This window comes from Apostichopus japonicus, chromosome 20, assembly GCF_037975245.1.
Source record: "Apostichopus japonicus isolate 1M-3 chromosome 20, ASM3797524v1, whole genome shotgun sequence".
In the NCBI taxonomy this organism is placed as follows: Eukaryota; Metazoa; Echinodermata; class Holothuroidea; order Aspidochirotida; family Stichopodidae; genus Apostichopus; species Apostichopus japonicus.
The window spans coordinates 3,449,692-3,464,915 of NC_092580.1; the positions used below are offsets into that span (position 1 = coordinate 3,449,692).

Genomic DNA, 15,224 nt, shown 5'->3' on the forward strand with positions numbered 1-15,224 from the left:
CGGAATTAGACTGTTGTTCTTAGCTGTTCTCAGCCTTCCTCTTGACGTCACAGATGTCACCTGCTGTGTAAACAAACCGAACAGAGAGTACGCATAATGTCGTAGTCCCTGGGAGCACACACTCGTAATAGGTAAGTCCATACAGGACAGCTTCAAAATTTTCACTGATCGAAATTATTTCTGGCCTTTTTAGACCGCAGGGCATCTGCAGGAGGGAAAGTTTGTGGTTAGCCTTTGTCATGCAATGGAAATAGTCCGGAGAATTGTCCTCGTGTCAGCCAGTAGCACAAGGAAAATTGTATGAATGTGAAATTAATGAATAAAATATTTCTTAATAAGTGTATAATGTTGTGGTTCAATTAAGGGGAGGCAAATTTCGCGTTGGACTTGATACAATTTGGCCGTAACTTATTCGATATTTAAATGTTAGATCTATGTATCGAAGGACGTATTCTGCTATACTTACGTCCGCAGAAGTCACACCAGAACAACAAAACTGATAGCGAATCAAAAAGTACAAAATTACGTACTTTAAATGTGATGGACAAAAAAATCCTCCGCTGTATTAAATGGTGTGTTAATCGTTGACTGTGCTTAGGTAGCCACATCCGTTTCTTAGTTTGATTGAGTAGCATTAATTTATGTGTGATTATTGTATTACTGACCCAATTAAGTTACAACCTGGTATAATGTAATGCAGATTTATAGCATTACTTGTAGGGAACTTGCCTAGAAGGCTGCTGTTACTGAAAGAAAGCCTCGCTTCTCAACCTTTTGGCTAAGATCATGTGTGATAATTATCTACTCCCCTTCCAAGGGACTCGTGATACACGTTTGGCGTAACATCGTTATGATCACACTCGATAACGATTCAAGGGGACTGTGGTTGCCGAGAGAGTGGACCAGTTAGATAATTCGTAAATGCAATGTGATATTTTAAATCCAAAGCCCGCCCTCTTATTGTACTTGGAGTTCATCAAGTATTGACCGCAGCTTGCTAGTACTAAAAATTTGCTAGACATTTTCAAAAGTATTTTCCTATTAGTTGTACAGGAGTGTCAAAGGTCAATCAGTTTAGTAGCCCCAAATTTTGGCATGGCTATAAAAATTGTTAGACGTTTTCCAGAGTTACTTTCCTTGGCATTTTGACTCCTCGAAATTATTTCCAGCCAGTTGCAGGGAACTAAAATAGACAATTAATGGTCTGAATATACATAACCCTAAAATTAGACAATTAAATGTTTCAGTGAAGGAAGCACTATAAGGGTGTACAGTCGTAAAATCTTTGTTAAAAGTTGGAGTATTGTATGGCCACTAATTGATTTTCTAGCATATTTTGGGCCAATATGGATGAACTTAAAGATCCATTTTGAAGACGACCTACTCCTAATAACAAAAAAAAGGGAAACATCGTCAGAAAATGTATTTTGAGTTTTTTTCATTCAGGTTGTAATCAATATTTACGGACAGGCTTATTCGTTTAATAAGCAAAACACAGTTTTGTTGTATTACTTTGTATCGTTTTCACTATCTTTTAGCAATCTGAGGGAGGCATTTAATTAAACCATTCTGTGATAGAACCCTGGAGTCAAAACAACAGGAGAAATACACACTCACACGCACATACACAAAACTCGTTCATATATACTTACGGTACCCTTTCATTTCATCATAATAAAAATAAAGATAAAAATAATCATAATAATAAAAAATAATAAAAATTCATTGCAACATCTACCATGCCAGGTAATTGGTATTCAATATCAATATATACGCAACTTTAGGCATCTATGTAATCTTTATCAATTAGTGACGTCAGACAAATATCGAACTTTCGATTGGAATTTCAATCTATGTAATGAGTCTTTCTGTTTATACCAGTGGTTGCAACTGCACAAAAAGGTTTACTAACATACAGGAGATGAAACTTCATATGAAATTCGCCCTATGTACAGTATAATGTGACTATTCAGATTTACGACGCTGACAACATATACATGGAATAATTAGGACTCTGCACGGAGTGAACCCATCGACAGCCGTTATGGCGTATGGTGATAGTGAACTGCTGGTAGGAGAATACGCCCACAGTAACCAGCAAGAAAAATGTTACAAAAAAATCATAAATATTAAGGAATCATAAAATAGAAATGCGCGAAACGGCGGGGATTTTTTTAAAACTTAAACTATCATTAATTGCCGTGGTCATGGATCTTACCCGACCGTGACTTTAACCTCAGCTCGCACGGACGGCGGGGTTAACTGTTGTACCATCTGAATTTAACATGTACGACGATATAAGCTGACTTGCTATAGCTGATTTATAAGCAATACTGACTGTTTATCTTTTAGTATAAAGAAAGAGGAACTGCTCAGAAGGTTACGTCATGTTACCATGCACACCTTCCGACTTTTATGGAAAAAATTACAGGTTCTTTTCAGTTGTGGTTATTAAGACCAATGGATGTTAATGCTACTTATAAATATTGATGTTCGATTTTGACAAATTTGAGACCGAAAGCTATTTAGGTTGTGGAACATTCAAATTATTGTCAACATGTAAAATGTATTGACGATGCTGCAGCCTGTATAGCTATTCACTAACTATGCCCTAATTTCTAGCCACCCTCCGCAGTCCTGCAAGGTCAAATTGTTTCATAGTAGTTTTAAGACCCCGGCGCCTTTACCAATATCTATTATATATACAAGGGGAACGGCAAGAGTGGCAAAGTGAGGCTACCAGTTGGCAGAAGTTCAACTTTCAAAGCGCAATCTACTAACCCTCTGTGTGCCTTCTGTCAGTGGCAAAACTGGAAATAATAATCATAAATTTATAATTGGATGAACCCATTATTAAAACAGTTAGAACAGCGACCGCAGCAATAAAAAAGACTTGTCGTATTCTGAATATATAAATAGTTTGCTAATAGTTTGTCTTAACATAATACGTTTATAGCCTACTTTATGTGTCGTAGTGTATTGTGCGTAATTTCGACCAATTTTCATTTTTTTTTTCTTGCTCTGCGTTAAACGATTGTAAAATTCAGAGTTCGTAAATTCGACAAACGGTACAAGCTATGAAGACGAGAGTTACACTCAGTAAAATTTCACTGTGCACTGAGACTGTATATGGTTGGAAAAATTGAAATAGCATTTCCCTCAACAAGTGGTACATTTTTGGGACTTCCTACAAATTTGAAACGTAAAATAAAATGATCCCAATTTTCAAAGGAATGCTTCAAAATTGGAGAAAACGAGGCTTCAACATTTAAGTCGATGCTACTGTACTAAACGTATTAGCTTCTGTGACGAATGTAGCACATATGCTGTTTCTTTTGCAAAATCCCCTAGGTTTTGACTCCCCCAGCACCGTTCCACAGATCAACAACCCTTTCCCGCCTCCGACGCCCACACCCCCTCCCCCACATCAAAGAAAATTGTTTAATTTGCAGGGCCGTATATTTATACGGCGCTGGTTATTAAAACTGAAATAGATGGCGCGCTTCCAGAACTTGGGAGTGCATATATTAGGGATTTTCCCGTTGCACACGCGGCATAGGTGGCATACAATGTTTACAACTACGTGTAACTACGAGTTTGCAGGTTCATATTTGTACGTGTAATTCATTCTGTGGTAACAACTAAACCAACTGGGTAACTACGTTGACAAGTCAACAAATCGTCCAATTCAGCGAAAACTCTGAAATTTCAAGGTTTACACTAATTTCTAAGAATATTTCAAGTAATAACATGTCATGTATGCTAATGCTAGTTATGAACACGATTTGATCAGGCGTAGGCTAGACATTTAAACACCTTTCAAAACACTGTGTTTAACTTTAAGCTTGTTGTCAGGCTACGTGTATTGGTTTCACGAGAAAAGCGCAATACACAGTAACACAAACAACAGCATTATACTAGTATTGATCGTGACTTTTCGGTCCCGGAGCACTGATTCACGTAAGAATATAAGTATATTGCACAACGAATGGCACTTAATGTGATAACGTTATATTACACTAGGCTACTGAAAATAACTTAGTCATATAGCCCCACAGACCTGTGTAATCAAAGTAGTATATATACACACATGTATCAGCTGCGTTAGTCTAGCAATGGCATGAATAATTGACTTATCATAACGCCTATTCACTGCAAGCCAGATGAATAGCAATGTTTACTCCACTAATCACTTATTCACCTGGCAATTTGGACAACTGTACAAGTGATTATATCCTTATTCATCTGGTGGCTTGAGGAATAACTTAATTCATTCACCTATTGGCGCGGCAGTGATGTTGGGGGAATAGGGGCTGCCTTTCCGTATGTATACCCTTCCACAGACCCTCCCAACATATGCCACACAGAAATTGCATACAAAAGAGAAGGCACGAAGATTGCAGTGTGACTGCAAACTATTAGTATGTCATGTTTCGGTGCATACAAAGTTTTGATGCCAAAGTCTGCCTTAACTCATCGGACAGAGCAAACATGAAACCATTTATTTGGAATGATTAGTAAATATGATCTGTGCCATAGATATCAGAGATTATAAGACAACTGGAAGTTTCTTTGAGAAAATTTCTCGCGAGTTCAAAAGATGTGAATTGACTGAAAATAGCTTCTTCATAAGCGTTAGACAAAAACACTATGAAATTTGTAAACATTGTTGCACTGTTATCTTTCTGAATATCACTTTTTGCTTCTTTCTTCAGCTGACCATTTATTGAATGCCAAATCATCAACTCAAACAAAGATGGATCTCGATTTTGGAGACTACGACGCACCAGACTATTTCACAGAGGACATGATTCCTGAGGATATGGATCTCTCGGATTTAGATCTATCTAATATCCCAGAAGACGTTCTGGAGCAGTTGATGGCAAAATACTTTCAGAACAACTATGAAACGTACGACTACGAATCTGATCCGCAACCTGTGGATATCTCGTACGTAGAGCACTTTAAGGACTGTGGCTTGCCAACACTACAACAAGCAATCCAGATAATTGGTCCGCTACTCCTGCTAAGCGTCTGCGTGAAACTCTCCGCTGTAACAGGTGAGAGACTGCTTATCTGAACATATATTCCACAAGTACAGTTTGGAGGAATGGGGGGGGAGGGGAGAGGAAGGGGTTAAAAGTTGTACGCATTGTTTGTCAGCAGGAAAGGTTGAGAAGTCAGCGCAGCCAAAATTGTAAAAAGTTTAAACTTGCTAGAAGCCTTGAACTCTATTTTACATGATGCTCTCCCCTTTTGAAACCGTAACCTTGAAAGGAGGGTCTATTTCATACTTGGTCAGCTTTTGCTGCCACTGTTTACCTGTAATTACTTAATTGTACTTCTGATGCTTAAAAGATCTGAGATGACATCAGGAAACATAGCTTAATCTTGACCGGAAACAAGCAAATCAGAGCTAAATATTCATGCATCTGGCTTCCATAACACCATAGCTGAATGAACATTCTATACAGTACCTGGCTATTTTATTGCCTTTTTTTCTTTGTTATTTCTTTTGCCCAGGGACCATTATACTACTAGAACAAATTGCTTACTCGCTTGCTTAGCAATTGTATGTTGCACTCATTAAAAATCCTTTATCATTAATATAATGTTTTTTTTTGTTTTTTTAAATATTTCTAGGTTTTCCAAAGGTGCTGGTACACCTCCTTAGCACTGCGACAGGATTAGTTTCTCTTTACCTGTTCTTCCATACATCTCTTCATTTCTTGATCACATTCTCCATTCTTGGATACAGCCTGTTATTTCTACTTGATCAAACCAACTACCAAAGAAAAGGTGCAGCTTGTGCAGTTATGTGTCTTCTCTACCTTCTGACCTTGTGAGTTGCAAATGTTTTCATTCAATTAGAACTTTGTTTTGCACTAAAATTTTCATCAACTATTATTTAAGATTGTGACATGTCATTTCTTCAGCAGAGGTATTGAGGACCAGATCTTGCTCTGGGGGACAATCATGTGATCAGGCCCACTCTTTGCACTTTCAATTTTTCCTCAAGTATATGATGAAAAATATATAAATAATAATAATAATACACTATTCTTTAGATTTCATATTTTCCTGGATCCCTGGTTATTTTCCAGGGCCTCCTAATTGACTCTTGACACTAGGGGTCTTATCCTGTTACTCCCCTTCCCCCATCTAACTTGTCAGTCTGTATTATTCATTTTAGTGTCATAATATTCATTCATTCTTACATTAGTTGTGTGAACCATATGTGCTAGAAAAGTTGTCCTTCTAACTCAAGCAGGGCATGTGGGATGCGGGGGGTGTTTGAGTAACATCAATGTCACGTCCATGAATTTTGATAATTCTACAAAAGGAAAGCTAAGCAAACATGCCAAATGTATCAGGTTTCAAGAAGATTATAGTAGCCTAAGGAAAGCTTTTGAAGAACATTTACCAGTATGTCATCACAGACCACCAACTATGATCCCATTGTAGGTAAGAATCGAGGGTTAAGCCAGTCAATATAGCTTACACATTCAATCAACCATACCACAACAAAGTCTGGCAAAGATATTGAGATGGGGTCTTCAAATAACAGCATGAAATATGTTTCTTTTCCTTATAAGTGTCCCAGTTGACTGCTACAGGAATATCCCTTTCAAGCCTTCATACAGGATAGGCTCCTCAATTATACAATTACACTGCTATTACCTTCATAGAAATAACTTTCCCTACTTCAAGATTCTTCTGTCCTCACTGTGTCCGAAAACTCAGCCGGGTATTCCAGCTTTCAAGCAAGTTTTGCATTCCCAGATTTAGTTGTAGTTGAAACTGCTTGCTTGTCTTATCTCACTAAATACTGAAAGGAATGCTTCAAGCCAGGGACACTACTGTACCTTCTCCTCATTACCGCCCTCCCCGCCCCCCCCACCCCCCTCCTGGTCACTGGCACTCTCCTATGCCCATAATTGTCTTGGATTTCCTTCAAAGTCTGTCAATGTTTGAATTTTAGAAATAAAACCCTGTGAACGACTGGACATCTTATATATCCCCTTTCCTTTGACGTCCCTTGTCCGATCCCTTCTTGAATGAAAGTCATAATTTTGGATCAAGTGAGAATGATCAAACTTAGCTCAGTGATCTTTCATTGTTATGAAACTGGCAGAATACACACTATGCCCAATAACAATGTTGTATTAATGACACCACAACATCAATCCTGAAGTTGTCATGCTCCATGAATGGGTATAAAAAATACTGCCTAGTTGTTTAGTCGTTTAGAAAATAAATTATGTGGATGCAACTCTACCCCCTTACCCTAGCATTTCTTTGTTTACTTTTCGATCCTTTCGGTAAAATAATATTTTGGCTGTTTTTTCCTTGCAGAGAGCTGTTTGTTGCTGAACCGACAGAATGGCACAAAGTCAGAGGTAAGTCTAGCACAGTGCAATATTTATGAGTGTTTGTCCTCAATGGAAAACTGTTCATTATTTCAAGTCATGGTTCAGAATACAGTGTGGGGATCAGCTGACACTACTCATTAATTGAAATGATCCTTTTAATCGAAAATTCCCAAAACAGTATCCAAATAACTTTATGTAGACACTAAATATGTACATATCATTGGAAACAGTGAAAATTGCTCTAACATTTCTCAAAATGAGGGTGCAACCCGATTAAGGCGATGAATGTTTATCAAGGGGGGGGGGGGTGGGGAGGGTGAGTGTAAGTGGAAGGAGAGTGATGGTTGATGTGCTCCAATTCTTCTGTCTATGCTGCAGAAATGTCTTGTCAACACTGTCATGTGATGTTGTCTTAAAAATGAAGGGCGATGAATGTTTGTGGGGGGGTGGGGGTGGGGGAGGGTGAGTGGAAGGGGAAGGGGAAGTGGAAGGAGAGTGATGGTTGATGTGCTCCAATCCTTCTGTCTATGCTGCAGAATATGTCTTGTCAACACTGTCATGTGATGTTGTCTTGTTCTGTACCCAGTTTGTTAAGTTGTGACCTAATTTTTGATCAATTTATAAAGCACACAATCATTAAATTAATATAAATAAAATGACTTGTTTCATGATAAAACGATCATGGTTAGAACTGAAAGTACCCATGGCTTGAAAGGCAAGATGCTTGATATTCTGATGTTCTCTCTCAAGTGAGAAAACAATCAATAAAATACAATTTTTTTCCCCCTTAAATATTCAGCTTGTTCTATATATTAAGTGTTCCTTCAGGCATCAAAGTGATAAATATATTTTGAAATTACTTTTTCCTTTCAGAAAGCAAATTGCTACAGCCAAACGTTACCCATCCAATTAATTAGCGCTTATTGTTCTGTTGGCAAATATACTGAGATGCTCTGAAAACGAATGATTAAATTGATATAATGTAATGGCATTGAAAGAATATAAGGCTTGCTTCTTCCTGCCATGGCATTACACTGTGTTCTGTATAAGAGAACATCAGCTAATATTGGCTTAATCTAATGTTTCATCCAAAAAGTGGCTGATATTATGTCAACCATAAGAAATTTCCCATTTGTTATTTGAAATAAACCCATCATTGTTTCCAAGTGATATGTTACATAAAGTCCAATTGTTTCAATTCAATTTTTATGTTGAACATCATTTGTTTTATATTGGGTTATTTAATGAAATTATGTATTTAAGTGGCTAACATATTGAATGGAGTGTTATTGGTGTTTGACACGGAGGGGAGGGGAGGGGCTGAAACATGAATTATGTAGTAGTATGTTGTTGTAAGTGTGTGTGTGTGTTGGGGGGGGGGTGATGGGTGGAAGGAGCATCGTTTGCCCAGTCTGTAACTTGTATCTGATACAAGAGATAATCTTACATCAGTTTGATTCAGAGAGCTCTTATTTTTTGAAGATCAATATTCATCTTCTATTTAGGTTCTCAGATGATTTTAGCCATGAAGATCATATCCATGGGGTTTGACTTAGACACTGGTCAGATTCCCTCTCTACCTGGTCCAGTGGAGTACCAAGGCTACTGCTTTTGTGTTGGATCGGTCATCTTTGGCCCCTGGACCAGCTATAATAGTTATCTTGAGGTCGTCCAATCATCTTCCTTGGTAAGAATATTTGATAAAGTTGCTGCACTATTTACATGCTGTGACACTTAAACCCAATGTGAACAAGAAACGGATTGGTAATGCTTCCTCTAAATATCTATACAATTACAAATATTACAAACATGAAAAAAGTTTGGATAGGTCTTTTGAAGTTGAACAATCTAAGGAAACTTTAGAGAGCCATTATCATGAACATTGCAATTTTTGGTTTGGGCAGAAAGGAGGCTAGACCTTTGTTAAAAATGCAATAAATAATATTGTTTGGTGGCCTACATGTTTATAATTAAAGGTAGTTCTGTTTGTGTTGTTGTTTCACTTTCAGAATTGGAGATGGCTGTTTTCTGGTATATTTGCCGTTTTTCTATCCCTCATCTGCCTTTTACTCTCAACATGTGTGTCCTCCATCCTATTCATGACTACAGAATATAAGTGAGTACGAAGAGTATGTGCCGGTTATTGTGTAGTATTGTGTAGTAATGAGATGTCTATTTAATCATTTACTTTATAAGAAATTTCAAACTTAGACGATAAAGGAGAAATCAACCCACCCGATGTTGATGTTACAGAGATTTTTGTGATCTAGAATGATAAAGGTTTAGAATAATGTAACCAATGTTGCATTTTTTCTGTTAGTGAAACTTTCTGCATATGTTAGTGTTGCTTTTCTTGAAGCTGTATTTTAATAATTAAGACATCTTTATTCTCTGCTTATTAGGTTATAATATGTCAGGTCTTAGTGGTCAATAATTACAGCCCATTTATGGATCACATCACAGCTGGGTTCATTTACAAGAATTTCACCGTAAAAGGTTGAAATATGGTTTAGATCACTGTTGCCCTCTGCAAAAGTTTCTTAGACTGTAAATTTCTTGAGAAACAGAAAATTAAACTACCCTTAAAAGTTTGCTTTGTTACCAATAGTTCATCATTTATTATTTTTTATTCTAAAGGTGGCTGCAGGCCTATAGAGATGCATTTTCCTTTCGTACAAGCCACTACTTTGTAAGTTATGCTTCAGAAGCAACGGCTATTCTGGTTGGGTTTGGAGAAACAAGGAGCGATGATAAAATAACGTGGTGAGTATAGTTGACTTTCAATCTATTTCACCCTTTCAATTTCTCTTTACCTATCTGGCATATATCCTAGTGACAGCTCCTTTCAAATAAATCTCACTCTATTTCACTCTTTCAATTTCTCTTTACCTATCTGGCATATATCCTAGTGACAGCTCCTTTCAAATAAATCTCACTCTATTTCACTCTTTCAATTTCTCTTTACCTATCTGGCATATATCCTAGTTACAGCTCCTTACAACTAATTCTCAATCTATTTCACTCTTTCAATTTCTCTTTCCCTATCTGGCATACATCCTAATGACAGCATCTAACAATTAATTTTCAATCTATTTAACTCTTTCAATTTCTCTTTACCTATCTAGCATATATCCTAGTGACAGCATCTTACAACTAATTCTCAATCTATTTCACTCTTTCAATTTCTCTTTACCTATCTGGCATACATCCTAATGACAGCATCTAACAATTAATTCTCAATCTATTTAACTCTTTCAATTTCTCTTTACCTATCTAGCATATATCCTAATGACATCATCTTACAACTAATTCTCACTCTATTTCACTCTTTCAATTTCTCTTTCCTATCTGGCATATATCCTAGTGACAGCATCTTACAACTAATTCTCAATCTATTTCACTCTTTCAATTTCTCTTTACCTATCTGGCATATATCCTAGTGACAGCTAATTCTCAATCTATTTCACTCTTTCAATTTCTCTTTACCTATCTGGCATGTATCCTAGTGACAGCTCCTTTCAAATAAATCTCACTCTATTTCACTCTTTCAATTTCTCTTTACCTATCTAGCATATATCCTAATGACAGCTTCCTATAATTAATTATCAATCTATATCACTCTTTCTATTTCTCTTTCCTATCTGGCATATATCCTAGTGACAGCATCTTACAACTAATTCTCAATCTATTTCACTCTTTCAATTTCTTTTTACCTATCTGGCATATATCCTAATGACATCATCTTACAACTAATTCTCACTCTATTTCACTCTTTCAATTTCTCTTTCCTATCTGGCATATATCCTAGTGACAGCATCTTACAACTAATTCTCAATCTATTTCACTCTTTCAATTTCTTTTTACCTATCTGGCATATATCCTAGTGACAGCTCCTTACAACTAATTCTCATGCTCTCTTGTATTAATTTGATGTGCTTTTCATACGATTGAAACTCCCAAGCTACTATTTATTTATACTACAGGAATATACCAGTTGCTCGTCCCTGGAGAGTAGAAATTCCGAGGTCGTTAGGAGAGGTGGTGGTCAGTTGGAACCTTCCCATGCATCATTGGCTGAAAGCATGTGAGTGAATACATATTTTTTTCTTACCTTCTTTAAATGTTATTCCCTTTTTCATGTGTAATACAGCACATCTTAATCCAACAGGTTTCATTTCATTACTTTAACTAGTCAAGCTTTATGTTTAAATAATGAAGAAGAGGGTCTAACATGTGATAAAAGTTGGTAAATTTTCAATTGCCACCTTGAACGTGATTTTTGATAAGAAGCATGCGAATTACAAACATTTTACAATCACCGGACGAACGGATTTATACTCACTCGCTATAAATTCACATCATATCATATCCGTTAAAGATCTAGAAAGATTTCATTCGTTTGAGCCTATTTCTATAGTGCTTGACATAACAAGGCTTTAGTGCATTACAACCAGAAAGTAAAACTATAAAATCTACTCCGTGGTTTACATTTAATACAGACAGTCGGTTTAAGAGTTTGCTTCAGTCATCATCTACATGCGCTTTACAGTGTATGACAGCGACTCAGCACTGTGTTTAAAAACAAGCTGTTGTGTCTTAACATTATACAACCCTGCAATGGAAGTTCTTTTATTTTCTTGTTTTGTACAAGTACTGTAATGAATTTGCTCGGTATGATATCTCTTGGATATAACCCTCCCGGGGCTTATTTGCAAATTGAAATATGCAAAGCCTAAGTCAGATTCACCTACTGGGAATGTTTGTTAGGTAAAGGCTAATAAAATATAATCTGTATATCGGTGGGATCAGCAAATGGTACACTTCAGGTTGGGCCTATTTTCCAACACAACACCTCTTTTTACGAGAGATGTTCTGTGAATATTGCAGTTGTACGACTGGAGCGCATGCATGCGTTGTAGCCTATTGTAGGTCCAGTTTCTAGGTTCTAAATATTTGATAATCTCTCTATTTTCTTAATTACAGATGTATTCAAGATCAGTCGACCTCTCGGCCAGTTCCCTGCTGTTTTGCTGACATTCATGGCCAGTGCAATGCTCCATGTAAGTTTACCGTCATCTCAGCAAATTTTTGTCGAAAAGAATAGAGTACATTCGATGTTTTTGTTATAAAGAAATATGCTCTTCAACCAGGAAAAGAAAATTGAGAGATCACAAGTTACGTTTGCATAAGATAAAGTTTCTTGCTAGGAAGTTCTTAAACCATCAGCACAAACAAAAGGTACTATTAGTTTGTTTGTTTCATTAATGTCAACACTTAGTTAATGCATACACCAATTCCAAAGCAGTTGCACCATGGCTTAGCCTACCATTCAATTAGGAGTACAACCTTTCCACAACAGATGTAATATAGCATAGGCTACATTTACTTAACAGTAAACAACATTTCCATGAGAGGATGTACCACTGCCTAGCCTAACCATATTTCATGACAGCTTGATATTACTACAGATTACACCATACGTTGTGTGATGAGACTAGTTCCAATGACACATTTCACTACACAAAAAAGTATTTAACGCTTTTCACCTGATATTCAATGTGGTTTTCTTAGTATTAGTAGAACTAATTACCTTGATTAATGATATGCTGATGACCACATAACACTGAAATCAACCTAAACTTACAGACATCATTTTGCAACCCCTAAAATATTCAGATTTTGTTCCATTTCTATCCCAATGTACATATCCCTTATGTATTTTGATTTTCTTGCTAATTTTTCAAAGTTTGCATTTTAATACATGTACTAAAAGTATTTTATGGACTGTTTTCTTCAACAGGGATTAAATTTTCAGCTGGCAGCTGTTTTAATATCTCTGGCATTTATCTCTTATATTGAGTTTGGTAAGTAATGAGTAATTTAGTATTACTGATTTTGTATCCTCTGAGAGAGCATTCATAAGGATACAAATAATGAAAATGGCTGAAATTCATTATAAAAATAAAAGTGTGTAAAAAAATGTATTGATGGCATTCTCTTCAATTGTGTCAAATTTGCACAGTAACTAAAATGGATTCAAGTCAAAGTGCTCTTTGTGAAAATTATTTCAAAGTTCCTTTTTCCAGTAATCCTCTCCACCCCCCTCCCTCCTCCCCCCGCATGGGTTAACTCATGTCTTTATCTTCTGTTTCTTGTCGTTTAGGTCTAAGGAAAAAGTTGGCAGATGCATTTTCTGCCTGTATCTTAGCTCGGTCGTGCAAACCTGAATGTGTCCACAATTACCGAACAGTAAGTACAAGAAAAACTCATCGTTTGAATTATTGACCAGCATTTTGAGGTTGAACAACCTCTCAAGGCCTATCATATGACAGTGGTGAAATCACTTTAAATGTTTATATTCATGATGGTGTTTGTCATGGAGATAAAACTGAGGCTTGATGTTATGACTAGACCAAAATCAGAAAAATTGCTGGTAATAACTTGTTACAATGTTTGCATATAGCCATGCAATGTCTTTCCTGATGCTGTGGTGGGGTGTATGCAAGTTCTCTCCTAATTCAAGTAACACACGCTTCGACAACATGGGGTAGAAAGTTCAAAGGCTTGGTTCTGTCTCTATAAAAAAAAATTGTGGCCTATTAACATTGCAATATCTCCAAATATATGAATTTGCATAATGATTTACAGTACATATCTACAAATGAGTCGATGACAATGGAATTGGGCATGAATGAGGCATTAAGCATGCCCGTATTGTGTCGCGATAACATCCTGTTACAGCAAAACAGTATGTTGCCCGAGTTAACATTTGAAAATAATTTAGGTAGTTTGAAGCTCAAAAGGGAAAGATTATTTAGAACTTCTAATCTTTAAACTTAACTTATGAAGACAATACTGATGTCTTTTACGGTGGAAGATTAGTGTTTGATATTAAAAACAAAACAATGTGAGACTTGTTGAAATTTGGCATGCAGTTTGATGAAGAAAGAAAAGTAAATAAAAGGAAACAAAAGGAAATAAAAGGAAAGAACAGGAAAAGAAAATTTGGCTGTTGGTTCAAATTCTACTAGATTGCTTGAACCCTGTATTTTGTGTCGACCATGTTCGTTTAGCATTTTAAGTATTCCCGTTTTGCTTTATTTGTTATAGTTCCATCCGATAGTACTGTTAATGAATCTGGTATTTGGACTGCTGACAATATTCCACCTTGCCTACCTTGGGGTTATGTTTGACACAGACTCCAGCCTACAAGAAGAGGTATGTTTTTTTTTTCTGTTATGTGAACTTTCAGCATTGTGTTTTTGAAATTTGGAAAACTCCAGCTCTCTCTTCCCATCTGTTGTAATTATGTCTTACTGAAAACATAATTCCATAACATGACTAAAAAGTGATTCCTACCCTTCCACTCCCAAACCCCCTCTCCCTCCCCCCTCCCCTCCGGACCCTGGCCCGCTCCCAATCAGCTGGTGCTTGGAGGGTTTTGCAACAATTTGATAGTGAATTTTAGGAAACTCACACGTGGATGGATTTTTGTCTTTATAAAGTAATCCAAGGTTGTTGCTATTTACCTCTGATAGTAAAAATTGTCCAGTCTAAACCAGTTGATATCTTAGAAAAGGTAAACATTTGTAAAGGACTTTGTTTGTATTTAAGTTATATAGTAAAAACAAGTGAACTGTTGAATAGCTAGAAGATGTAATACAATCTCCCCTGTACTTTGTGTGTTTTGTAATAAATGTAGCGTAAAATTAAGAAGTACTATATTGCTATCATTAAGGATTCATTTAGAGGTGGAAATCAGCAAAGTGGGAGTTTACTCCAATGGAATCTATTAGTTGTCCATTCTGTGGCAACAAACTGAAAGTTTAATTTAAAAAAAGTACAATTTAA

The 15,224-nt window shown here is 36.5% G+C and overlaps 1 protein-coding gene across 3 annotated transcripts in view; it reads left to right on the top strand.

Annotated features, from left to right (window-relative positions):
* LOC139961511 (protein-serine O-palmitoleoyltransferase porcupine-like) overlaps positions 1–15,224 on the top strand; it is a 23,835-nt gene continuing 8,611 nt past the window's right edge. Inside the window, exons 1-12 of one of the 3 annotated variants that reach the window (XM_071960724.1) lie at positions 1–131; positions 4,716–5,060; positions 5,644–5,842; positions 7,357–7,400; positions 8,879–9,060; positions 9,383–9,489; positions 10,011–10,136; positions 11,357–11,457; positions 12,357–12,433; positions 13,174–13,237; positions 13,537–13,622; positions 14,484–14,591. In XM_071960724.1, the coding sequence (XP_071816825.1) occupies positions 4,757–5,060; positions 5,644–5,842; positions 7,357–7,400; positions 8,879–9,060; positions 9,383–9,489; positions 10,011–10,136; positions 11,357–11,457; positions 12,357–12,433; positions 13,174–13,237; positions 13,537–13,622; positions 14,484–14,591 (1,398 nt within the window). In that variant the 5' untranslated portion in view covers positions 1–131; positions 4,716–4,756. Of the gene's footprint in view, positions 132–3,574; positions 3,714–4,715; positions 5,061–5,643; positions 5,843–7,356; positions 7,401–8,878; positions 9,061–9,382; positions 9,490–10,010; positions 10,137–11,356; positions 11,458–12,356; positions 12,434–13,173; positions 13,238–13,536; positions 13,623–14,483; positions 14,592–15,224 lie in introns of those variants that run through there. The other 2 variants (XM_071960725.1, XM_071960722.1) reach the window with 2 other exon arrangements.